At 42.3% G+C, this 27,207-nt stretch overlaps 2 protein-coding genes across 6 annotated transcripts in view; both read left to right on the top strand.

Annotated features, from left to right (window-relative positions):
- ARFIP1 (ADP ribosylation factor interacting protein 1) overlaps positions 1–7,803 on the top strand; it is a 43,099-nt gene extending 35,296 nt beyond the window's left edge. For all 3 annotated transcript variants that reach the window (XM_062637533.1, XM_062637534.1, XM_062637532.1), the window contains one exon: positions 6,221–7,803. In XM_062637533.1, the coding sequence (XP_062493517.1) occupies positions 6,221–6,376 (156 nt within the window). In that variant the 3' untranslated portion in view covers positions 6,377–7,803. The remainder of the gene's footprint in view (positions 1–6,220) is intronic.
- A 5,499-nt stretch (positions 7,804–13,302) lies between these two features.
- FHDC1 (FH2 domain containing 1) overlaps positions 13,303–27,207 on the top strand; it is a 36,540-nt gene continuing 22,635 nt past the window's right edge. The window contains exons 1-4 of one of the 3 annotated variants that reach the window (XM_062637514.1): positions 13,303–13,402; positions 17,809–18,441; positions 25,110–25,171; positions 25,774–25,876. In XM_062637514.1, coding sequence (XP_062493498.1) covers positions 17,959–18,441; positions 25,110–25,171; positions 25,774–25,876 — 648 coding nt within the window. In that variant the 5' untranslated portion in view covers positions 13,303–13,402; positions 17,809–17,958. Of the gene's footprint in view, positions 13,403–13,924; positions 14,093–17,808; positions 18,442–25,109; positions 25,172–25,773; positions 25,877–27,207 lie in introns of those variants that run through there. The other 2 variants (XM_062637515.1, XM_062637513.1) reach the window with 2 other exon arrangements.

Genomic DNA, 27,207 nt, shown 5'->3' with positions numbered 1-27,207 from the left:
GTTTGCATTAACTGCATGGGAGACTGATCAGTTTATGTTTCTACAGATAGGAAAGCTGCACAATGAAAACATTTTATTTCCATCTCGTATAAAAAAGTTTCCATATGTTTTAAAAAACTAAATTAGATGATAATTTAGGGAACACTAAAGAAATTGTCTTCGTAGTGACAGTCTTCAATTAGACCAAGCATCCTGTTAGCAGTCACACCTACAATTTTGTTTCTGAAGGAGATTGTTTTTTCCTTCCTGCCTTTTCTTTTAGATTAATACAGAGGGAACTTTCACATGCTTAAGCCTTTTTATCACTGGTGGACATTTCTCAGTTTTGACACTAGATATGTCAAAATATTTACTAAAGGGTGTATGTAATTTTTTTTCCCCAAATAAGCCATAGAAAGGACTTCCTTTACAGTCAAATACTGGCTTAAATATAATTACTGAGAGCTTTACTCATGTAAGCTTTACTTTGGTGTTTTCTGTTTGTTGTATAGAACTCTCCATAGTAAACAAAATGTAATCTTAATCCTGATTGTAAATTTTCATTTCAGGAGCACTTTTTTTTCCCAGCTTGCATTTGTCTCTGGTAGTTTTTGTTCTTCTGTTCCCAGACTGCTTCCTGGGATGTAGTAGGAGGTGGTGGTTATCTGAGAGGTGATGTTCGTACTAATCTGACATCCTTATTCCTTTTTCTGGTGTCAGCTGATTTTTTATTTTTATTAGCACTAATGTCAATGAAGGGGAGGTCCTGTTAGAGCTCATACTTGTCCTACAGCTAGTAATAAGAATTTGGGATGCACAACTGATGTGCTAGACAACTATATAACTGTTACAAACATTACATTTGATTTTTAGCTGCATACAAAGTGTGTGTGATTTCTCTTAAGTCAGTTACTTATTACATTTTAAAGGATTAGTAACTCAATAAGTGTAGGTTCAGTAAGTATAGGAACTAGACTTTAATTTCAGTTAGATTTAATAATCTCAGATGGTCTACTTCTTTGAAAGGTACATGATAACAATCCATCACAATTTAAACATCTATAAATACAGCATGTGCCAAACATGAAGGAGAAAGAAGAAAGAACACAATGGGCACAGTCTTATGAGTGTGTCTGCAACACAGCTACTTCAGCTGTGGGAGTAGTGCACTGTTTAGGAAATGGCTTAAACTGAAGACTTTAGATGATGCTGAACTCCCAAATGGAAGGGCAGTTTTGGTATTGTGAAGCTGTTACAGTCGTCCCGGAAAGGGAATTATACTGGTTATACTGATGCTGTATTCTTAGTAACAGGAACTTGCCATTTTGTGTATCTATCCCCAGGTCCATGTTGGTGCCCATTTAATAGAATCAAAATAAAGGAAGATCAGATGGACAAAAAGCTAGGTTTACTCAGTCTCTCACAAAGAGCCTTTTTGTAGCCTGTATTAGAAAGCCTATGTTGTTGCAGGCTTATTGCAAGGCAAATAGAAGGCTAGTATTTGAGCAGCTGTATCAAGGCATGGCCTTGCCAGACTGATATTATTATATACTAGAACATGCAGATCTCTAATCATCAACTTTATTAATGCATATTGTTATGGTGCTGGATCCGGATGTGAAGTAATATTTGTTCTGAGTCTAAAAGTCTTTTTAGGTAAGAAAATGGTACAGTAGCCGTATAATTTTTCTGTTGTAGATTGTAAACCTTTCGACTTCAGGGCCTGTAAATATTGATGCAGGATGTAGTACAGTGTAGTCTCAAGCTTAGTTGTTGTTATCACTTCTGTGTTGAAAACAGAATTGTGTAATGAAACCTTCTGAGCTAAGCAATTAAGCAATTTGGGGTTTAATTTTAGATTAGATAAATCCATTCATTATTATCTCCCAATAAATGCTATTACAGTCTGACCAGTATTGAACATTTAAAAAGAGTAAACTGAATCATTTTTTTGTCTGACAAATTTATGTCAAAACAGAATCCTAGATGTTCTTTTGTAAATGTACCTCCACTAGATGCAGTCGGTTATGTTCACACTCAAAACGTTTGTCCCATATTTGGTTAAGCATGACATATGAAGAGAGCAGGGAAAACTGGGAGGTGATTCAAGATGTCACTGCAAAGGAACTATAAAGCCAGTTTAACTGGCTGGTGGGCTCTGGTTGGGCCCTACATTTAGGAGAAAACATGCATCACATGGTTGCAGTCTCCTTGTGCTGTCTTCTTGTTTCCTTCTAGGTTTTATATGTTAATGTTTCAGTTAAAAGCCTCCAAAAGTTCAGAGAACTTCATTACTTGCAGCAAGTAAAGCTGCAAGTTTCTGTCTGCAAAACCACCATATACAAGGTTTCTATTAATTTTCATTATAGCAATTGATCCTGAGGTCAGAACTGATTGTGCTATGTACAGAAGGAGGTTGAATGAGCTGATGTGAGTTGTACTTCTGGAGTTGGATGTGTAAATGCTTGCTTCTGCAAATGAAAGCAATATGCAATGTAGTGGAAACCCAGATGATGTAACTGTTTAGACGAAATAACTTCAAGTAAAGATAGCTAGGGGAAAGGATTATGATAGCTGTGAGGAGGTACAGAGATTAGAATGGGGTAGTCTTTCTGGTTGTTGAGATGGGTGAAACAGTCTGAATGAGGAGGTTGTAAAGAAATCTGTAGTTACTGTGCCACAGAAAATCTGGTGTTCAGAGGGAGGTGGGGGAAAGAGGACAGTCTTTACGAGTAAAATATTAAGAGCATCCAGAGGAAATGTGAAAGCTTAAATCCAACCTATAGTATCTACTTTAATCTTCTGTTTAGGGCATGCCCATTTTTTTATGCTTATCCACAAAGTTCAGTTTTGTTTTGAGACTTAAGTTTGCCAAGTCTATTATAGAATGCTTACTCTGCTTGTAATTAGGAACAAATAGGTGTATGTCATTAATTAACAAGGAACAATTATTTTAAATGCTGTCCAGGTGTAAAACATGATGGCTTTTTGACAGGCATGCTAGTCATACATTGGAACCCATTTTTAGCAACATACCGCTAATGTTCTTTGATTGAAAAGCAAATCTTTGATGCTCCTTTGCTGGAATAGGTGCTACAGACCTCAAGGGTTGGCCTTTAGCACCATAGTCTAACAGTCACTTCAAGCTTTGCTGCAAAAAAGTGTGGTCCTTTCATCCTCTGTCCCTTTCTCCACATTGCCTTCTATGTTATGTTTACAGAAGTGTTTTTGCAGCTGTGCAGAGAATCAGATTGGGGAACTGATCCAGGTTAAAGCAAGTATGTTGTTGTCAGGTTAGTTTTAATCTAGATCTGTTGCCTGATCCAACTGACTATATAACTGCATGAATGTTTTGCCAACAGAGGGCTAAGGTGAAACATAGTGTGGAAGTAGGAATCGATATCTGGATATGGGAGTGGGTAAGGCTGAGATTCTTTCGTGGGAAAACTGGTTAGGTTTGAACTTGGCTTTAAGTCAATACTTGTCCAGTTCTCAGCTGTGATTGCAGGTGTTTTCGCAGTGGGCATCAGGTGATTTGCGATGCAGTTTTTTCTGTCATAGTTGGCTGGCACGTCATAGTAGAGCTCAGCAGAGCTTTGTATAGTGTCGGGCAGCTGAAGTCTTTTTCTAGAAACTCAATCTTAGTTACCTGAATTAAGTTGAAGATAAGAAGATCCCACCATCACTTTTGGGATTCACTTAGCAGTCAGCTCCTGAAGGAGAGCAGAAGTTGTAAGACCTTTTACCTCTGCAATGAATTTGATAACAATCATAAAATTTACATCACAGTGATCAAGATAGGACCTCATACAATGGGGTAGCTCTGGCAGTTCAAAAACTCCACCAAAACAGAACATATTTTCTCAGTCCAAATCATCAGTCTCTACACTGCGAGTTCCTGCCTTTTTGTGTGTGTGCGTGCACACATACCTGACCCTAGATCTGACTGAATTTATACAAGTATCTGAGACTTCAGGGCAGTTCACAGAAGCTTCGTGTTAGAAGCGACTAACAAAGTACCAATTTTGGTTTCAAATTGATGAACTTGGGCTGAGAGGGTGGATTAATTACCCCTGTTTTATTTGAGTTCCTATAAACAGTATGAATAAAACTCTTACAGAATTTTAATAATATGCTACAACAGTGAGTGTACTTCTGTCCAGAATTCTTGGCTTGGATTGCATGAAGTCTTGCGTGTCAAAGATGAAAGAATTTGCTCAAGCAAAGTCTGTACCTCCTAACTTTTTTGTGCTCTAAACTTTTAAAAGCAAACCCTTTATGTTGCTGTGACATTTTCCACTTGTGACATTTTCCGTAATGGTTTGAGGCTGAAAATTTTTGTAGATTTAAAAAAATGTGTATTTATAGATGTATGCTCCCACACAAACTGAAAAAGAGGGCATCTTTTATGACTCAGAAAAGCTGAACGATGTTGAAGAAGTGTAGCTAGCTAAATTCTGTATCTCCTAAATGCTAAAACATCAGTACGTGATGAATTTTGTGATGTCTGTTATAAATGAAAAAAACATTGTCTCAAGATATGATGTGCACAGTGAAGTCCTTTCTAACCATACACACCTCACATGGTTGGGTTTTTTTTTTCTGTATTACACCATAAATGAGGCAAAAGGCCTCCTCTTTGACATATATTAATTAAGTTAGCCTGAATTATTAGCGGGTAAAACAGAGGGATACCAGTTTTCAAATTGTCAGAGCAGCTTTGACCACCAAAGAGAGGTTATCACAAGTAGGATGCTGAGCTCTGTACAGTTGTCAGTTTATGGGCAAAACTTCATTTGTGAAATGAGACTATTCAGAAAAAAGCCAAACAAACCAACCCCTCAAAAACATTGTGTACTCAGAAATTTCAACTTTTAGTGCTGAAACTTTTATATACACCTGCATGCATGCATGCATGCATACACACACATGCTCAGCCCGTTTTTTATCGAAGTGTTTTGTTTTAAAGGTATATTGTTACATTTCTGTGTAATAATGTAAATATTACACTTTTCTTGCGTAATGGCATGTCTAATATATGTTGGGATTTTTTTTAATTTGAGATATTTTCTTAAATGAGGGCAATAAAGTATTTCTGTATTGAGTCAGAAATGCATGCATTTAAGAAAAGCATGTTAGCCAAGTAACTTGTTAGAACAGGCATGGACAACTGGTAGGCATAGGCGAGCCTTGGCCCAAGGATGCTTCTACTTCCCTGCATGACAGGAGTAGACCGTCCTTTGTGGACTTCACTGAGAGATGAGGGCATGATCCAAATAGAGAAAGCTTAATCTGCTACCTGCCACATCCTTCATTTGGGCTCAGTCAGCCATCTTGTTCCTCTGTTCTCTTCTTTGTTGGCAAAATGCTATTGGGCTCAAAGTCTTGTAGGCTGAAAACAGACACAAGAATAAGGTTGTGTTGGGCTGAGAGTACACTCAAGAATAAAAAGGACAGGTTTTAGCTGCAGGAGAAACTGGAGAGATGCCTTGTCATACCATTGTTGTTCATTCACAACTTCAGGTTTACTGGTGTGCTAGGATGAAAACATAACTTTAACTTTGACTTCATTAGTGCTGTAGCTTGTAATCATGGACTAGACTGGAAGAGAGAAACAGTGATGCCCTCCAGCTGTTCTTGTGGTCTTCTCCCCAGGTTTTGACTACTGCTATGACTTGTGTGTTTCATGACTACCTTGCACAAACGTTAATAGTCAAGGTATTGACCAATGTGCTTTAAATAATACTGTGTTACAGGGGATAGGCAAGAAATATTGCTGGGCAAACAACAGAAGTTTCATTTGGTTTAGTTATACCAGAGCTGGAAAACAGCAACTGTCTGCAAGGGTGATAAATAAATGAACTGTATCCTTAGATAATGTATTTGTTATGTACTGTGTCAGGGAAGTGCATTTGGCCTGCAGGTAGGTACCTTAAACAGAGGTTTGGTATCTACTTTCAAGGAATCAAGTACTTGTAATCAAGAGTTCAATACTAAATAACATGCTGTTTAGTGAATTGCTTTTGGTCCGTGCGTACTGAGTTGGTATTGACTGTTATGCATAATCTGAGGTTAAAGAATTTTGTATTTGCATTTTATATTTTTAAACTTTTATTAAATAAATCTGTATGAAGTCTGAACATCTCAAATACACCTATTTTTTATTTAATTTTTATAACTGACCTGCGCTGCTGTTGACATCTGCCTCCTCTTCTTAACCTATCTGTATCCTTCCCTGCAGGTTAAGGTATTGCACAATCAGCTTGTTCTGTTCCACAATGCCATTGCAGCGTACTTTGCTGGGAATCAAAAACAGCTTGAACAGACACTTAAACAGTTCCACATCAAATTGAAAACACCTGGAGCAGATGCCCCATCCTGGCTTGAAGAACAGTAATCGGATCAGAAATGAGGACCCAATGTTTAACCTAAATCTTTAAATCTGATAATAATCAAGGGTTGGGGGTTGAAGGACTGTTGTAGTGATTCTTGCACAGACAGCTTTAATTATTTGCCCCTTTTATAATACTGTAAAACTGAATTTGGTGGGAAAGTGGGTGACTTAAAGATAACCAGACATGATTTCTGTCATTTCATATGCACTCCTTTTGTATGTAAAGGTTGGTGGTTATTTCTGTAACTGGGATGGGGGGGAGGGAGGGAAAGCAAAACTATAATAGATTTGCACTGACAAATGATGTTTGTGATTTCTGGTCATTTTGGTGGCTAGTCAAAATATTTGCAAATGGAGGTTTACATGATTTGTACCAACATCTGGTATTTTATAGACGAATATAGAAAACATCTTTAGTGATTTTCATATGACTTTTAAAAAGGAGAGAGTTAAAAGAGTATTTTGCAGATTAATAATATAAGGCTTATATGTGATATCTGCATGTAAGGCAACTGTAGCAGATGGCTCATTGACTAGTGGAATTGCAGCAAATGCATTTTTAAAAGATGTAACTTTTCATTATAGGTTCAGGGAAATCCAGGAAAACACTAAAGCAAGAATCACTTGTCAGTCTGAGGCTTCTAAGCACACACTTTTGCTTTGCACCACGTGGTTTGCTGAGTGAAGCCAACCATTCAATGTACTAATCTCATTTAAAATTTTACTTTCTATATGAAACAAATACCGTACTAGCCTTAAATCACAGGTATGTGCCTTTTTATAAGATAATATTTTCCATCAATGTACATAATCCAAGAACCCTTTCATGTAATCCTTAGTCAGTTCCCAGTGAGGGGAAGGAGACTGTGTAAATGCTGTTTCATTGTACACTTGGAGCAAGTTAAAGCTCTGGTTAACCTTTATGGACAGGCGTGATTTTGAGAGAGGACATCGGGCCAGTATGGTTTTTCTGTTTAGTTGAAAAGCATACTTTGGTAATGGAATGGAGGATACTTTTTTAATTTCTCCATTGATCGTGTAGTCCTTAAATGTAAAATTTTATGTCAGTTTTATCATAGACATTTTAAATTCAGTATATTGGAGTCCTCATTTGCACGTTATGTTGCTTTGTGTTCTGTTAAGTAAGACGAAATACTTCAAATATGTTAATTACAGCAGTGTGGATTGTATGATTTATGTACTGTATGTTCAAATGCCTTTCAGCTGACATTCTTAAAGTTTTCAGTGCTTAACACAACTGTAATGTAACTGTAAATCAAACTTTGTAATCATTCCTCATTAAATTCTGGGCCTGACAGAGCCTTCTTTATGTTTTTCTGTCATAATCTCTTGTAATAGTTCATTTATGTTCCTCAGAATGTATATCTTATGTGAATTTTGTATTCATATTAAAGGTGTTTGCAGTCAAACTTCCTTGCCTTGTGATGGTTAAGAGCAGAGCTCAGCTTCTGCAGTGAAAGCTTAGTCCTGTTTTTCTGAGTTACCACCTCTGCCCAAGAATTTCTGTTAAAAAGGTAGTAGGTGGTAACACTGCTGTTTTATTTCAGGATGATTAAATAGTGTGCAAGTTCAACCTGAATGGGAACTCACAGTGAAACAAGTCTTTTAGTATATGTAATTCTTGACTTAAACTTTTAAAGAAATTTCATTACCTTTACAACTATTACAGAGCCACCGAATTCCAGATCTTGGCATGCGTATGATATGATGGTGCAAGAAAGAAATTAGCTGTGTAACTATAGTTGAACTAGGAAATGCAGATAGCAGCATTATAGCAGGGATGAAGAATGCAAACCTGCTGACTACAATTGAAGTATTAGCTTTCAGAATGCTGCAGGAAGAGGATGCATACAGAACACGTGTTGTCAGTTTTTATCTCGAATTCACGCATCTCCTGCTGAGAGTAGTCCCTCCCCAGGAGGAGCTGATCTGTCAGAAATGGTACGAGTGAATTTGAATCTGAAATTGCCTAATGCAGCAATGACCCATGTGGCATTGTGTAACCCTCCAACTTTTGCAGTAGCTTAAAACTGCTAGAGTCTCTTCGCTGTGAAGAAAAGTGGGACAAAAGAGACGACTTGCTAAAATCTGTGTGTGTATCTTCCATTTTACTCACAGAAGCAGTTGTTCTAATTGATGGCCTCAGGGGGGAGGGTTTTGTGTTAAGCTGATCAATAGGATATTAAACTGATTGCCTTTTTGTTAGTTTGTTCTTTCTTTGCCGCCATTCAAATATATGTGCTTATGAAATAATTCAAACACGTCTTGTATTCAAAGTTAGCTCTTTAGATCTCACCAAATTTAGAAACTTTTGCTTTTGGAGATCACAAGAGCAAGACACTTCTGAAGTCTCTAGTGGGAAGTAATTACACTTGTCAGGCTTTCTGATACTAACACAAAGGCTGCATACATATCTTAAGGTCGTAATACTGGCATTTATCTAGGTAGACAGTTGTCAGGATGGATTTTGTCTGAAGAGGGGGCCATAACCACTTAGTATAGGCTTGTCTGTGAAAGATTTCATCTCTGTTACACGTTATCACATGAATGCTTCTAGTGTTCTGTGAGGTTTCTCAGGAAGAAGAATGTAAAGCAGTTAATAGTGTTTCAGATACACTGTTGTAGCTGCTCTACCAAGCAGAGATGCAGGGAGCTGTTTGTTTTCTTGGTGACCATACTGTAAGTTATCCACACTTCTGGCTTGTTTGAAACATGTAGGTCCTGTTATTTTGTTGTTATGAATTCAACGAACAGCCCTTCCACTCTAAAAATGCTCTTTGGCATACTTCATGTTTTGTCAAGTCCTTACAAAGAACCTTTTTGGTTATAAAATGTATCTATGGTTATATTTGAAAAGAGGTCTATGCAAGTAGAGCACAGTAACACACCAGTATCATTAAACTAACAGCTTGATTCCAATCTTCTGTCAACTGGTTTTCCCAGCAAGCTTATCTCTGTTCTGTCTCTGCTTCAGAAAATCATCAAAGTAATATAAAAGGAAAGCTAAATGTTCCCCTCTACCCCATTTTGAACTGAACAGGGGGCATGTTCAGTTTGTATTCTCTGCTTATCTGCTCTTTTTCCTTGTTGTGGTATCACAAGAATAATAAGGTATTATAATTATTTAGCATTCCTCATCTGCAATTATCTTTAGGCTTTTTTTCTAGTCTGCTTATCGTTTCATGCTGCATGCCTGATGTGGGGGTTGTACTAGTCACAGGTCTTTTTAATCAGTTGTGAATCTTTTCATACTTTGTGATTGCTGCCCAGCCCAAACTTACCAAACTACTGACACCTAAGTTTGTGAAATTGAAAGTTTGGGTTTTTCTTGATGAGAAGATCCACAGAGGAGTTGACTGTTGCTTGATTTGTATTTTAATCTTCTATCCTTGTTACTTGGCCTTGTTAGCGGCTCTTTGACATCGTTGTGTTCTTTCAGGTTGTTTTGGTTAGTTAAAGCTAGTGATGTGTAGAAAACACAGTTCTGTGTCTGTGACAGCAGCCCTGTTCATCTTACCATTTGCCTGTTTTCACCAAAGTTCTTCCTGTTTATTTCTGTCAGTCTTACATGGAAACCAGATAGATGTGGTGCACTTACACATTGCCATGATGACAAAATGCATATTAAGGAATTACAAGAGAGGCAAGTAGGATGGTTTGTGGCTGCCTTGGAGCAGAAGGGCATATATTGGTAAAGAAGCAGTGGGAAGGAAAAGCAATGTGTTGGTATTTCATCAGAATCCCTATACCAAAATGCAGAGAAGCAGCGTATAACCCTTGCAGAGCACTGGCATTGGACATAAAAGCTCAATCTGTGGTTCACAAACTTTATTTCTGATGGCTGGGAGTATTGGCACAAAAGCATTGCTTTTTACACTTCAGCTGCCTTTCTAAAAACAGTTAAATAATAATTTCAGAACGGGGCAGGAGCAGGGACAGTTCTGTGTTGCCCACTGTTGGTAGTGTACTTCTGGTAAGTACGCAGCAAAATGTGTGCTCAACTTTTTATAATCGCTGTAGGTAAAAAAAGAATTCTCAGCAAATACAGTCCATCTCATCTCTTCATAACAATGCATTTTAAAGGTAATAGCTATTAGAAGAATGGAAATATGTGGTATTCCGGAAGAAGCAGAAAAAGAGATCATCTTTGCAGAGTACCCTTGCATCACTGGTTGGTAGAACTTAAGATGGGTAGCGGTGTGGTTGGATGATAACATTTCTTAATTAAGTGCAGAGATCAGATGCAGAACAGAGTAACCTGAAACAAATTTTTAGTTTGGTTTTGCCCTGTTATTACTGTTCATGCCAGCATAAACCCATTGGTTCAGTCTGGAACAGTTCAGCTATCTGCAGTGTGTTCCCAGTAAATGGTACTTAACAAATGGTATGTCCTACTGGGCTAATTAAATAATTACACATCTTGCTGCCTTTTAAAGGCTACTGAAGGCTGTGAATTCAAGCACTTGAGTTAAATAATGCTAAATCCTGGTGTTGCCTGTTCAGTCTTGATTTGCCTTTCTTACATACGTGTATGCATCATGCTAGTTTTGTGTGATAGTGGTAATTAATTGCAGGCTTGTGTTTTGAGAGGTTAACTACCACAATGCTTAATTTTGAAACCAGATTTTGAAACCAAATTGGTTGTAATGTGGCTGGAGTGCCACAATTAACTTTCTCTCCTGCCTTTGTCCGAACACTGTGGAGATGAGGGCTTGTAACGAAGATGACAACACCTTTTGTTCAGGTGGTATAAGTTGCTTTGTTCATATTAGATCTGTTCAGTCATTAAAGCCATGTTCAACCTAAAGCATTGGAAGCTCTTTGTGCTCTAAAGAAAAGCAGTGTTTACAAAAAACTTTTTTTTTCCCTTCTCTCATAGGAAAATGCATTTAAAAAGTAATAATCTTGAAACTGTCCCAAGCATTTAATTAACTAGAAACCTTAAAATACTAACGATAGGATATGTTTCTGTAGCATACCAACTCATGTAAATGCTATCTGTTCTAGGGAGGTGCATTTGTTGCTTGTTATAGGTGGGGCTGCTGGATCTACCTATTATTAAAGTTGCTTAATAATTCCTACTGTAAAGACCTGTTTTCAGTTGTTTGTAACTTGGATTAATTTTAGCCATGTGGGCAAAATCTTTGCCTGCTGAGTGTTCACATTTTTTGGGGGTAGAGGGAGGAATCGGATAAAAGCATAAAATTAATTTAACACTGTGTTTCTGAAAAGTTCTGCTGAAAAAAAAACCAACCCACAGGGTGAGGGAAAGTTAAGAGTTTAACTTCATATCCGGGCTGGCTCCCGGTTCCTCTGCTGCCCTGTTCGGTTTTGAGGTTTTTAAATACAATGCCATTATGCAAGTCTCCTGTTTGGCTTGTTCTTTCCGTCTTTTGGAGCGAACATTTGTGCTCATGACTGGCAGCAATGAAAACAAACCTCTTTGGTTCCAACACAAGCAGCCACAGTCCAAGGGGCAGCGAGCGCGCTTCCTCGAGGGTGACCTCAGGGGTGACCCGACACTCTCGAGGAATGTCCACGCTGGCTCTGTGCTGAGGGTGCCCTCCCCAGCTGCCGCTAGCCGTGCCAAGTGGGGATGTGTGGTGTGGTGTGACCGGAGCTGCCATTCACTGCAGCTGAGCTGTTCGCTCAGTGAATTTGGAGCTTAAATGACCAGGTTCTGACATCGCACTTTGTAAATGTGTCTTTGCTCTAATGCATTTTTTCCTTTTAGATCGAGTGAGTCAAGCGGGCTGTCTTGCCAGACCAGCAGGTCCCATCTCTGGCTGCAGAACTGTAAGCTGGAATGGTGTCACCTCAGGGACACAGGGGCCAGAGGAGGCTTCCTGCCCTCCTGCTCTTCCCCTGGTCCAGCCACCTGACCCCCAGGCAGAGGCAGCAGCAGCCCAGGTTAGGCACTCCACACCAGGTGAGGCACATGTTTGTCCTTCTGCACCTGCCCTCCCAGCCCTGGACATGCCAAGGTGTTATTTTCTCTCTCGTGCTCAGCTCAGCAGCTCTGGTTGGTGATTGTGCAAGGCTGGAGGTGAGGCTTTTCTTTCTCCCTTCTTCCTCAGGAAAGGAAGCATTTCTGATTCTGCCTTGGAATTGGCCACTTGTAAGAAGCAGTGTTGGGGTGTGTGGGCTCTGTGTGTTCCTTGCAGCTGTGACTGCTTGCTTACTTCAACGAAGTCCTTTGCCTTCACTCTTCTGGAGAAATGGTTTTATTTTTTAAATGTGGCTCAATCTCTCTGCAAAAAAAATATTTTAGAACTACGTATTTGTTTGCTGGATCATCTGTGGATGGCACTTTGGCTTTCAGTGCCACAATCCTGGTGCCACATAACCCAGGGTGTGATGACCTCTTACATCTGACTTAAGTTCTCTCACGCTGTCTTCATTGGACATGACCTTTGAGCTTGCTGCTGATGTCTGGGGCTCCCACAGCCTGCTGGTGTGCCTGGCCTGCCACCTGCGGCGCTGAGCCAGTGGGCAGCGCCTGGGGCGGGAAGGGGATGGAAAACGGGGTGTTTGCCTTGGGGGTGAGGGCAGAGGATGAAAGGCTTCAGCCACGGAGGGGAACCCTCTCCTTCTAACTGGTAGCGCGGTTGATACCACTGTTCTATTCCTTCAGAAGCAACTGCTGTCATTGATTTCGGTGATAGCATGTATACACGTATGTGATGTATGTATGCACGTACATAGCCCTCACCCACCTTACCCGCAGCGTGCTCAGCCCAAGTCCCCCGCGGCCGCCACGCACACCCCCGGCGCCCCGCAGAGGTCCCGGTTCGGCGGTGCCGGTGCGGAGGAGCGCGGGGCTCCGCTGTCCCGCGGGGCGCTCCCGGGTGCCACCGCCGCTGTCACCTGCCGCGCCCGCGCCTGCGCGCTGCCCCGCCCCCGCCAGCCCCGGCGGCGCGGCCGCGGCGCGATGGGAGGAGGAGGAGGCGGCGGCGGCGGCACCGGGCCCTGCTACGCGCGGCACCGCGTGCTCCCGCGGGCGCGGAGGTGAGCGGCAGGGGCGCGGAGGAGATCGGGGATGGGGGCGGTGGGCTGCGCGCGGGTCTCCTCCTGGCCGCGCTGGGGCTCCGCGCTGCCGGTGTGGGGGGGTCTGGGGGGCGCGGTGAGGGAGCGCGGCGGGGTCCCCGTCACCTGCGCGGGTCTTTCTGCACCGTCCCGAGGCGGCGGAGCGCGCTCCTGGGAAACGCGTTCCCGCACCCAGACCGCGGGGTCCGGTGTCCCCCGGCGCCTCGCCAGCCGCCCCTGTCAACGGGCGGGAGCCGCCGCCGCTCCGCTCGCACAGCGGGCGTGTCCGCGGCGGGGAGCCCAGGCTCGGTCTGGTGAGGCCGCCGCTGCCGCCGGGAGCGCGACCCTCACCGCTGCCCCGCAGCCTCCCGCGAAGGGGGCGCGGGCAGCTCACGCCGCGGAACAGCGCGCCCCATGGCGCCCCCTGCGGGCGGGGCGGGGCCCGTCCGCTGGGGCGGGGCGCTTGGCGGGTGCCTGGGATCCGACGGCGGGCGGGATCCTGAGGTGAGACGGCAGCGGTTGTACCTCGGGTCCGGCCGAGCTGCCCGCCGCCGCGGCGGCGCTTGAAGGGTGCTACGAAGTAAGGGTCTCCTCGGGCACCTGGGCGCGCTGCCCGACTTCCGTGAGCACCCTGGCCGCGCGTCCGCTCCGGATTGAGAACAGGACGGTAAGGTGAGGGCTGTGCCCTGGCGACCCCTTTCCTTTCCTGCGGCAGGGAAGGGGAAACGGCTGGCACCCAGCCCACTGACCAAACTCGCACGGTGCCGGGGTGGCCCGGGGTCCTCTGCCCATGTGGCTCTTGTGGTAAGCCTGCCTGGGGTTCCCTTCCCAGCCTGGGAGCTCGTGCCGCATGAGGGATTTTATTGGATGAATTGAGTGGTTAAGCACCGAGTTGCAGCGATAGCGCGAGTTGTGTGTTCTTTGTAACCCACATGTTTGGGCAAGGTGAGGGAGGTGGTGGTAGCAATTCCTTTAGCTGGAGTTTACCTTTTCTGTATGGCTGCTGTTCAGACCCAGGTATCCAAATGCTGTGGTCGGGCTTTAGTGTCAAAATCGGCGTTGTTCTCATGAGAATTTGGAGGGTGCCTGGTGCAGAAACGTGGGCAGCAGGGAACATAAGGTGTGAGTGAAAGGCAGTAATATCTTGCAGTATGAATTATGAAATGCCCTTCAGCACAACGCATTGCGCGTTTCACCTGCTCATTTGGGTATGCAAATATAATGTATGTCCGTCTGGGTGGCAACAACCATTTTTGCAAGAAACAAATTATTTTAGAGTGTTCGTCGTCTTACCAGGGGAGAAAGTTGTCCCCACCCTCAAACTTTGAAATGCATTTCCAAGTATGATTAGGTTGGCTAAGACAATGAATGAGACAAAGAAATAAGGTATTTCTTTCATGCCAAATATGGACGCAATTAAAACGTGCAGTGAAGATGTTACTTTATGGCTCTTGCACTTCTTTGGCTGTTTTGGATGATAAACATGCAATAGTGAAGTGCAATTGAGACATCTTAAGCGTTTGTTCTTTTCTTCCTCTTTAATCCTTTGAAAAGTGTGGAGAGGCTCCTTAGGAGTTAAAATTTTCCTTGGCTTTTATTACGCATCCCATTCCCGCCGTGTCTCGTTAATCTATAGTTGGAACGGCTGCATTGCTCCCTACCTCCTCTTGCTGTATTTCCTTCTTTGGAGGCACCTGCTGATATCAGCAAGCGGCCCAGTGCCTGTCCCGGCTGCCAGCTTCTCTCCTCTCCCACCCACGGTAATGGTGGGGGCGCTGGGAACATCTTGGAGCTGCTCCTCCAGCAGGCTGCAGGAGCAGGGAACTTTGACCGGTCTCCTGGTAACTGGAGCCCACCATCCTCTTACAAGCCGGTGATCTCTGTCACCTGCATCGTGCTTACCTGTCCGAAGACAAAGCTGAATGCTCAGCCTTTATGCAGTGCCTTTCCTTTCATGCCTGCCTTCCAAATGCTGATTCTTCCCCTTTCCTGGTTCTGAGTGACAGTTACCTCATCCAAAGCAGTACAGGGCTCGTTGGCTTGAAAACAGTTTTTCCTGTTCTATCTATCTATGTTTCTATCTTTGCATCTTAGGCTGGGATGTTTTCTTCCCCTTGCGTTCTCCACTCCTTTCGCTAGGAGTGTCCCTCATCTAACTCGGAAGCGCTCAGGACTGAGATCAGTCGTTTTCCACTCTTGTGTGTTAGCACTGGGACTCTGATGATTCATCGTCTGGAACGTTGTTCCACTAGGATTTGATCCCATTTTTCTTAAAGCATCTAAATTTGTTGGAAGTTTCAAAATGAGGTTCTTGCACATTGCCCTGGGGGCATGGTCGGTCCTCTGTCTGTCTCTTGTTTTCCTTCTTTCTTGAAATCTGTGGGAACCAAAGTGGGAAAATAATAACTGTTGAATGCTGCTTTGTGATGGTGGAAAACCAGCTAATGCATTTTTCATTTTTAAATAAGTGGTAGGGAGGGAAATCTTTTTTTCCTAGTTGAGTTTCTTTAAATTAATGCAACACTTAATTGCTTTGAGTGGTTAATGTCTTTCCACCACCTTGCACCTGCTTTTTTTATGCCTCTCTGCTTCTATGATCATGAACCTGGGAGGAGAGGCATGAACATAGAGAGCTCTGTAATAGCAGCTGGATATTAATGCTGACTTAAATTGGAAACTCTCTGTCCCAATCCACGTTCTTTGTAGCTCTTCCCCTTCTCATCCTGCCATTAAAATATTTTCCATCATTCCCATGACTTAAACCTCATACAGGTTTTTATGTATGTTTTCTGTTCTTGTGAATAATTTGGTAATGTAGGGTATGATGTTAGAAAATCTGAAGCATGAAAAAGGAATTTGTTGCTACCTATGCAAGCTTTTGAGAAGAAAAGGTAACAGTGGATCATTTTGGTCGGTTTCCATTGACTTCAGTGAAGCTGCGAGTGGCTGAGTCCTTGCAGACCCAGAGAGAATTTGCCCTGAGGCTTGTTTCTGTGACTTGGGTCTGTTTGAGTACACCCCAATGATGGATCTCTGGCAAAAACAGTGAAGGCTTTTCATTACTATTGTACAATGTTAAATTGATCTTGGTTGCTATTAGCTCTGTGAACCCTGCTGAAGAGACAGACAACTAACTAAATCAGTGCCAAATTTCTGATCTGATACTGCTCTTGTGCCAGTGCATTACTTCAGCTTTTTCTGTCGAGCTTTCCTGCAACTGGTTTTTGCTGAGGGGCTGCCGGTCTTTATCAAAATTTGTTGTGTGCCACCTTTGATCTTTATTAGTGAATTCCCTTTCTTTTTTTTTGAGATAACTTACAAATTTCCATACAACTGTGGGATTCTTCATTGATCTGTGTTTGAAACACCTTGATTTGTTTTCTCAGAGACTTAAAAAGTATACCTGTTCTAATAGATTGGTCTTACCAAAATTGTGGGGTTTGCTGAACTCATCCTCTTACTTGAAGGTTTACTGTCAACAACAGCATCTTCATTTAGGAGGTGACAGTATAATAAACATTTCTCAAAACTGTTTTGATTCCTGTTAAGCTGCTTCATGAGGTAATGTAGATCTAAAAGCTCTCCTAAATAGGAAAGCTTTTAGCGTAGGTTACTGTTCTGTCAGCTCCTCTGTCCTTTCTCTCTCTTCCACTTATTGAACTGGCTGTGTTAACCTAGATGCTGAAGTAAGTTACAAGGGGCAGCCTAAACTGTGGTCTTTCTTCTCTTACTGCATTTTAGGAGTTAATGTAACCAGACCAACAATGGTAAAATGCAGATACTGGAAGTTTATTCTCAGTGAACATGGAGAGTTTAGGGACTGCTCACTGGTTTTCTCTTACTGACAGCTGTGTGAAAAATACAAAGGCAAAAAAAGCAGTACATTGGGCTGGATTGTTAAATCATCAATATATTTATCATTCATTATTTTGATGCAGCTTGGATTTAAGCCATGAATTAAACAGATTCAAACAGGGTCTGTTTGATCCAGTTAATCCAGTAGCCTAGTTAATACTTATATTTTCTAACTGTGTGTAATCAGCGTGTGTAAAATTAGGAGTGAAATGATGTTTGGTTTAATAATTTGAGATATATTCTCTTACGGAATTGAAATAAACAGATTAGTAGATGGTTTTGGTATCTACTGTGGGTAATATGAGAGGTAGTCTTATTTTAGTTGAGTTTTTGAAATCTAGGTACCCAAAGCTATCTGAAATCTTAGTATGGCTAAATTTTATATGATTGCTTTGGCAAAGACTTTTGATTCACTGGATTTCCCTTCTCAATTAAACATTTGGTAACTGTTATACCTTCATTTTAGCATCTTTTAGCACAAGGGACAAGATCCAGTCTCTCTGATCTGAGTTTCCCATTGTGCTTTGTTGTAGGTTGCGAAGATGGTACAGTCCCCTCTCCTGTTGCTGATGCTGGCAGACTAGAGTTTGAGAGCGCGTGAAATCTGTTGCTGCTGCACTCACTATTCAATGTTTCAAACCGATCCAAGGAAGTAACACTCTCCTCTTTGGAGAGGCCATAAAATGCATGTTATGAATTGTCTCTCCTTGGTCAATGATAAAGAAAATGGGGCTATTCCAGTCACAACGGGATTAATGAACGAGGATACGACAACAGCACCTCAGCTTTCTCAGCCTGCAGCACCGCTGCCCCCTCCGCCATGTCCCCTCGCAGGGGCACCCGCAGCCCCTCCGCTCCCCCCGGGGATGCCACCACCACCACCACCTCCTCCTCCACTGCCTGGGCCAAATGTACCTCTGCCTCCACAGCTGATAAATGGGCACGACAGCCACGGCAAAAAGAAACGGATGCGGAGTTTTTTCTGGAAAACCATCCCTGAGGAGCAAGTCCGTGGTAAAACCAATATCTGGACGATTGCTGCAAGACCGCAGTATCAGATCGACACAAAGACAATTGAGGAGCTTTTTGGGCAGCAGGAAGAAACCAAGCCCCAGGACCTCCGAAGTCGGTCTTTAAAGTCTTCATTTAAAGAGACTAAAGAGGAGGTAAGAACCAAAGTGTAACCTTTCTTTTACATCATGCTGTGGGAATTGCTGTGAATTCTGACTCACATCTGTCTCCTCTCTGTCGTGTTTCATCCATATGGCAAATGTGTGTTGATTTGAAGGAGCGGGGGAACCTCTTTATTCTTAGTGGCACAGATTTGTTGTTGAAGGAGCTAACAGTGTTTTATTATTTTAACTTGGTAAGTGCTGTGATTTGATCACCTGTTAATATAAATAAGTGGAGGGAGCTGAAGGCATCTGTATTTACTCATGTTGGATAGCTCTTGAGTCTTCAGTGGAAACATAGGTATATTGTAACTTTTCAGCTCTTCCACTGTGTCTGTTGTATGAACAAAATGTTCTACGTGCAAACATGAAGCAGGCAAGAGGGAAGAGAATCATATTGCAAGGGTTAATGCTGTATATACCCATGATGCCCTGGAGGCGTCAAGGAAGGGAAGTACCAGTGTGACAGCTTGGAAATAAAGCGTAATATAGTGGCTAAGAGAATTTATTATTTAATTGAGATAATTTTAAAGTTTCAACTTTTGTAAATGTTGCTTTCCTGCTGATGAAAACTTTGTCATCTACCCTGCTTTTCTGAACACTAAAATAACCTCCCAGGAAGGTCTGAAGGTTGTTCCTGCTTTCTGTTCTGGTGGCAAGGTCTATACCAAGCACCTTCAGGTTCAAGCACTTCCCAGTGAACTGATAAGTAGCTTGTCTGGTTCTTAGATCCTGGTTTATAGACAGCCTCTTTGTTAAGCCTGAATTGAATTGTCTCAAGTGATCATTCTGTGAAGTAATTGGAGGGTTGAAATGTAGATTTAATCACTGGTGTGTCTCTACATACATGTTAGCTTGTAAACAAAATACAGAGGGCACAGGGTTAAGACTTGTAATGATGCATTAGTTTTTACTAAGAAAATAGGAGCTTGAAGTTGGTGGTGTCTTGCAGGACTCTGGAGATGATGTCAAAGTAAGATCAGTAGGGACAAGGTGAGAAACCAATGTACGGATAGTGTGCGTATTGTACATAGACTAAAATAAGGGGTTTAAAACAGGTATGTGTATTGCAGACTCTGAAACGCTGACATCGGGAAGGAGTAATTGGGGCTATCATCAGAGGTAGTCATTAACCTCTGCGCTGTTTTCAGGCTGTGTTCATCTTCAAATCAGGATGGTAGTGAGTGGACTTCCTGTGTAGCATACAGATGTACGCAACTCCAGCCCCATGTGTTTCCTTAGAAGCTCCCCCTTTCAGGACTGTGCTGCAGGCAGATGTATGTACACAACTCCAGCCCTGTGTGTTTCCTTAGAAGTTCTCCCTTTCAGGACTGATGTGTGGTGAAGATCTAGTTACAGTAAAAATGATGATCAGTTCATAAACTGAATGTGGCCCCTAGTACAGCAGCAGAGAAAACAAGCTCCCTCCAGAACTCACACATTTTCATGTGTAGCTTGGAAATCGGCATCCTAAGAGTGATGTTGGGAGATTAAAATTACAGGCCTGCAAAATAAGGGTTTCCCCGGGATTCAGTGCCTTGAAAGCAAAAACCTGCCTAGCTACAAGTTAATGTTTTTGTGTATCTGCCTGGAGCTGATACGGTGGTCCAGTGCATCTCCACTGCCTGATGCTTGTGCACCCTGGCGCAGGGCGCACGCAGTTCCATAGCACACGGCAGCACCGAGTTACGCTACTTCAGTGACAAAATGTGTGACTCCGTTGCTAAGCTGTGCCGAGCATGCCGCAGCAGTGTGTCAGACAGCGGTGAGCCATTTCTAGTGTGAGTTAATGGTCTTTGCAGCACTAGCTGCTTAGCAAGGAGGGAAGGAGATAATCTGCAAGAGCTATGCATTATTGGAAGTGCGGAAGCACAGATAAGCAACAGCTCACATGCTTAACGTTACTACAGGCGTCATTCAGCAGGAGTATGGACATTTGAAGCATAAGCAATGCTTGTGATTTCCGTCATCAGTGCTGTCAGCTGCCGCTCGCTTACTTTAATGTATGATGGTTATCCTCAGCTCACTGTACCTACAGAGGCTGAAAGGAGTTTGAGGCAGGCTGGGGTACACAACATCTGTGTGACCCTGTGGAGAGCGTGTCAGCATGTAGCTGAGGAATCTGCAGTTCTGTTCCTGGCTGTGTCGTTGCCCTGGCTTCCCCCTTGTCCAGGGGAAGCTGGACAAGACACTTTGTGTGTCAGTATCTCTATTCCTTTTGTGTAAAACACAGCTGACTTTAGAAAGTGCTTTGTGGTCTAGTGGTGAAAATTGTTCTTTGGAGTTTAAACAGTGGAATTGGTCTAGTTGGTGTGGTATGTTAACAACAGATTTTCAAGATAAATTCATGGGCATAAATTCAAGTCAGTCACTTAGATCCAAATGTGAAAAAAGCCAGCACATGTCCAGAAGTGTGTGGCTGGCGTGTCTGCTCTTTTGGCTCAGCAAGGCTGCCCTTGGTGCGGTGGCATAGCTTCAGTGGAAGTGGTGAGGAGTGACCCCTTAGCCAGTGCTGAGGGCGCTCCCGCAGAGACTGCGGTAGAGGTAGGGGTTTAGTGATCTCCAGAGATCACTGTTGATTATGAAATCACAAAACTGGCCCCACCGAGCAGTTTTGGGAAAAGCTCTCACTTCATGTAGGAGCTTACAATACTCCATGTCCCTGTGATTTACACAGGGAATTTAGATGCCCAGCTCAGGTTAGTTGCGCTAAACATCATCATTATAACAGAAGTCCCTTTGGAGATGTGAGTCAAGCTCCTACAGCAAATGCTTTCCTTTTTTGTAAACAACTCCTCGCCAAACCCTTAGGAGATTAATTAACATGTTTCCTTGACTGAAGGCTCAGTTTGCCCTATGGTTTCATCTAAGTTGAGCCTCTGAAAAATAAGGGGTATCGAGTTAAGTTTATGCACCAATTTACTTTCCCCATCCTTTAGTGGTGTTACAGTATAGCACAACATGCGCTCACCCAGGTTACACCTGGCCTGCCAGCAGAGTGAGCGCAACAGCTTGTTGCCAGCCAAGGGAGCTGGTCTTTCTTGCTTTCTCGTTTGAACTGCCCCTTTGCTCCTGTCCCTCACCTCCCCCCAGTCTGAGCGCTGGCTCTGGCAGACACTGGACCCTCTGTAAACAGATTCAAGTAGCTCAGCAGAATGCTGTTGGGGTGTTTTGTTTGTTTTCTACTGGTGTAGTTTTCCGGTGTTTCAGTGAGTTTTGATGGCTTGGGAAAGGGTGCAGCAAATTCCAGAGCACTGTGCAAGGAGCTAGTGACAGAGAGAGAGAGGAAGATGGAAGGGGCGAATAGGATGCCTATTCAGCCGTCTCATAGCCATTCCCTCTCTCTTATTTTCCCTGTGCTGGCTCTGATGCTCATTCCATCTTCTTGAGAGCTTATTCAACCTCTTAATCCAGCGAAGGACTAACACAGCAAAAAACCAATGAGATGAGTACCAGTGCCTGCCTAAGGGAAAGAGCAGGCTATGAATGTGACAACAGAGGATGACATGGAGCAGAACGGCCCTGTAGTAAGCTGCTGTGTTCATGCTGCCATGCTGTGGAAGTTCACCTTTCCTCAGCCACTCCAGGCAGTGTGTGTGGCTCTGAGAATAGAGGCCAAAGTGTTAAAGTCTGCAACAAGGATGTGTTGTAAGTGAAATGGATGCTGAAGCAGGAAGGTGTTTATATCCTTCCTAACCTCCAGCCCTGAGCCTGTGCCACCAGGCTGTTCTATGCTTGCTGTAATTTTTAAACTCTATCCCACCATGTGAAACTCCATTGTTCTTACCCAAAGAATACACATAATGTTTTGCTTTCACAAAGCTATCGTCCACTTTGTCGTGTTCTTGTTCCTCATTGACAGTCTCAGGGCAAGAAACTTCTATTGCATTTCTGCAGTCACCACAAAGTCAATATTGATGTGAGGCTTTATGTGTCTCCCAAAACACTCCTTGATCTTTCATGTCGATTGCAAGTTTGTGTCAGAGTTCAGGAGTGCTTTCCTTTTACCATCATAACAACTTCACCATGGTACTCTTGCTGAATTTCCCTGTCCCTTGATACATCTACAGCAGTGAATATTTCAGTGGTGGGTTAACACTGGTGCAACTGATGCCGTTACTACCCCGCATGATCTGTGTCTGCTGCAGATTTCAGAAATAGGCTGAGTTGAATACTGTGGTGATGAGAAGCACATTCAGTGGGACTAGGAAAGTCTGTTCTCAATCTTTAATTACAGTCCAGTGTAACTTTTCAAGTCAAGAAGTCCAAGGGTATTATTGGTGGGCAGCACTTTAAAGATCTCCTTAGGTGGCAAACAGAGATCTGGAACATGCTGTGGGGGCACCAGTGCTGAAAATGTGCCTAAATAGAACACAGGAGCAAGCTGAGCAGAATTTATAAGAAGCTGGGGTAATGTTTAAAGAGTAAAAAGCAACAGCTTGTTAGGAAGTCATGCAGACAGCTTTCTGCAAGGACAAAATCAAATGAAAGCTTGGTGGGGGAGGAAGAGTAGACATTACAAACAGATGTTAAGGCCAAGATTATGAATCTAATATGCAACTGCATGTGAGATGGAATATACTGTATTTTTGTGCATGGAGTTGTAGTTATGGAGTATCTGCCAGGTTCCCCTTTTTTCCTCCTCATGCTCCTACCTGGAAACACCTTGAAGGTGATTGAGTAATGACAGCTTTTTCAAACACTTCTGATAATCTTGAAGTGGACACCAAGCAGAGAGTGACCAAAAACTGAGACATGTGTTTTGATTGTGTGCTTGAACAAGAAATCAGAGGGAAAAATAGAGTACAATCATATACAGAGCAAAAAGTGTGTGTAAGGTCCTTGTACTTAAGAACAGCTATGACATTTTTATGTTGTACTGATAAGGCAGCTGCAGCTGGATCTGTAGCCATCTGTTGTTTTTCTGCAAGGGAAGATGTTAGAAAAATTCTCCACTTTTGTCTGAGGTTGTACTGTAAATCTGAGTTGTGCCATGGAAGCCAAGCTTACCCAACTGATGATCAGTCTTATTGTCACAGTTGCTGTACCTGAAAATAGTATGTACAGAAGGTTGAATATGCTTTAAAAAAAAAACAACAAACCAAAAGCCAACTCGAGATGGCAAAGCTTACAGTGGGGAAATCAGAGAGTTAGGAGTGACCAGAGCAATTGGAGACTGAAGCTGCAGTTTGAGAGGTCAGTGAGAGGTCCCTGCAGTAAAGCTTTTGAAAAAGATTAGATACTGCAGGAGGAGAGAGGGTTGAACCTGTCCTATGTTAAGGGGCTTTTCCTTAATGATCTGTTGGGGGCCTCTCGACTCCTGAGATAACAGAAGAATAAACCACAATCTGTCCTCTTATCTTGGCATATGCTAAAACTGAAGGGCTTCAGGCTCGCAGTCATCTAATTACAACCAGTATGCTGATAGATATATCCTGTGTTTGCCAGTCTTTACTGGTTTCAGAAGAGAGGAAATTCCAAAATTTCAGAAAACTCCTGAATTTGGTTCACTCTTTTCAGTAGCTGAGGAGGCTGTCTCCTGGGTGCATGTTGGGGATGGCGCATTAATCACTGTCACTACTGCTAACTACAGACTAAGTCAATTCTGTGACAGTGCTAACATTGCGTTTATATATGTATTTCTAATTTGTGTACTGTCACAGAGGTCAAGACACCTTTCCAGCTGCCAAAACCTCAAACATAATGAGTCCAACAGCAGTCTTGAACATCTGTGTGTACCAAGTTGTTTTATTGTAGCAGTCGGGTAGCATTGTTAATGTGAAGCAGTTCTCTTGTCCTTGTAAATCTCATGACTTTCGTAGCTGTTATCACCAAAATAGCTGTGGTAAAATTGTAACCTTTAGGATGCGATTCCCTGAAAGAGGGCAAACGTCTCAGGTTTGAGCTTGTGTGCTGTTAAAGGAACAAAAGCTAGTGTAAAAAGTATTAATTTTTTCCAAAATTAATTAGAGGAAAAAAAATTAATGTTGCGGAGGGTTTTTTTGTCTCTTAACCTCCAGAATTGTACACTTAAGGTGGTACAGCAAATCAGCTTTAACATGTAATGTGTGTGGAGACTATTACTATTATGGGTTTCTGTTTGCAAGCAAGTGGATTTGAGCATTATCTGTCTCAGGTTTCGATTCAAGATCAACTTACCTTCCTGTGGATCAGCGTGGCTGTTAGTTTGCATGTATGAAGTCAGTAGTGCATACTGACCTCTGCTTAGAACACCCATCCACATTTGTTACAAACCCTCTGAAATAAGCGGGGCTTGAAGTGTGGTGCTCACTACCCATGTGGCCTTCAAATGCAATAGTGTATTACTTGACAAGCAACATCTTGCAGATGCAGCATTATGAAATAAGCAAGAAGAATGTTTTTACTTTGTAATGAAATAAAACTTATCTTGATTCCTTCCTTCTGTAAATGTTGCTATGGTTTTTGTTCTTCACTTGGAAAAGGCTTTTGTGGGCGTGCTGTGTATTTCCCTGGTAAAAAAATAGTTCTGTAATATATGATTGTTGATAAGAAGTGACTCTGTGTATTCATTTGGCCTGTGATTTGGTGGCAGCTGCAAACAATTATCTGTAACAATTTAAGAAATGATACCTGCTATTTTCTTAGGTACTGGTACATTAATCTCTTGTTTTCTCTCCCAGGTTTCCATTTTGGATGCAAAAAGAAGTATGAACATTGGGATATTTCTCAAACAGTTCAAAAAGTAAGATTTGTTTTTTCTATGCAGCTAGTGCAAGCTATGGATGTATAAAATTATAGTAGTAATTCTCATGTTCTCATTATAGATGTAGTTCTCATGAAATGTATTGTATATTGTGCTCTATTCCTTGTGGAGTTTATAGTTCTGTACAGGTTTGTCATAAGTAAGTTGTCATAATTTGTTTTCTAAGATGTTCAGTTTTGAGTGCCATTATGACTTAGCACCAAACATTTAGAGTTTGCTACTATGGACCAGTTGAAGTGAGTTTTCAGGTATAGTTCAGGGGAATCTTTATATCTCATGTAATACTGTGTGAGAGCTGCTTTTCACTGGCTTCCTTTTTTTTTTATAAAGAATTAATAGAAAGGGGTGAGGTGGGGAATTCCTTTTTAAGAGCTAGCAGTTTCAGTGTTATCTTTATTCACTGATAATGTTGCCCGTCAGTAAAGGCATCACTGAAAGTGGTATTAGAACAGTCCTGCTGTGGACAATGATACATAACCTCATTACAGTTCCTTTGAGTAGTTTTGGCATGGGTTTTTGGTTCTTTTTAACTGTTCACTCTGCAAGTATTAGAAATGTGTATGCTCAATTGTTTTTTCAAGGTCTGCTGAATCCATCATTGAAGATATTTATCATGGAAGAAGTGAGCCCTATGGTTCTGAACTGCTGCATGAATTTCTTAAATTATTACCAGAAGCAGAAGAGGTAAACAATGGTTTTACATGGAACTTGTGTTTTGTAGAGTTCTACTGTCTGGGATTCCCAAAGCCTTACTGAGGCTAGGGGTAGGAAACCACTGAGTGCAAGGGTTTCATCTTCATTTGGTATGTGGTATTGAGGTCACAATCAAGTAGTTTCACTTACTTGTAAGGTGCTTCTTAATGAAAGTAGTGATAAAGGTATTCTTGTTTCTCTGATGTTCCTTACAATGTACTTTTTGTCCCATAAACATTTTAATAAGAGCTGGAACCCTCCTGTGTGCAGATAACTGCTGGGGTGGGCTGGTGGTGTTGTCAGAGAACTCAGAATCAAAGCATATCCTAATGCAAATTAAGTTTCATTTCTTGGCACCTGCCTCATGTTTTCCCATTCCAGTGCCTGCATATTGAGTACTGGTAGTCCTATGCTACTGTCTCTTCTCCCTTCTGGCTTGCTGTCTACTTGTTGATCTGGGATCTGCCCACTCCTGCGCCTGGGTTGTTGGGTTCCAACAGGGAGGAAAGATTGCTCCACTGTGCAGCACCCATAGGATTTGCTAACATGGCTTAGTGTTCCAAACAAGGTGTGTTAGGAGGCACAGAACTACCAGCAGTACCTTCTGCAAAGTCTCCATAGTCACCATATGACCAGCATACAAGTGCTGCTTTCTCCCCTTCCAGCTCCAACCTTCAAGTCCATTCGCATGATTAAAGATGTGAAGCTTCACTGACTGACCTGGGAGCCCTGCTTAATGATGCAAAGTTCCTTGTCTGCTCACATACTTGCACTGACCCATTTGTATGTACTTGAGAGAAATGTATACCACAAACTTGACAAAATTAGCATTAGAATTGCTTGAGTGCTTCACATCAAAGTGATGGTGGAAACCTGGGGAACTGCTAGTTAATGTCCATGTACAGATCAACCTCAACACACACGCTTTAGCACTTCAAGGTCATACTGTCAAAGCACTGTTTCCTCTGTGCAGCTGCAAACCTCACATCCAGTCAACAGCAAAACATGTATCATGTTGCTGCCAAATATATAATCCTAAATCAGGCTGCTTTTGCAGGGAATCTTGTAAAAGCAGTGTTGTGTTATTATATTTGATTAATACACTTTTTGAGGTTAGGGAATATCAACAACCTGAAATGTAATTAATCTAAAAAAAAAAAAGGTGACAGTTCTGGGAGCTCAAAGCTATTCCCCCTTACGTCTTTATTTGGCTTTCAGTACATATTCATCTATTTGAACAGAATTTATCTCCTTCCTCTGAAAGAGTCATACAGAGGAGAACAGTAAAAGGAAGTGGCTCCTAGTTAGCTTTGTGTAAATTC

This window comes from Pezoporus occidentalis, unplaced genomic scaffold (genome assembly GCF_034315485.1).
Source record: "Pezoporus occidentalis ecotype Australia unplaced genomic scaffold, CSIRO_AGI_Poc_V1 ctg53, whole genome shotgun sequence".
NCBI lineage: Eukaryota > Metazoa > Chordata > Aves > Psittaciformes > Psittacidae > Pezoporus > Pezoporus occidentalis.
The sequence above is the reverse complement of the archived record's forward strand: the minus strand, read 5'-3'. Positions and strand labels throughout refer to the sequence as shown.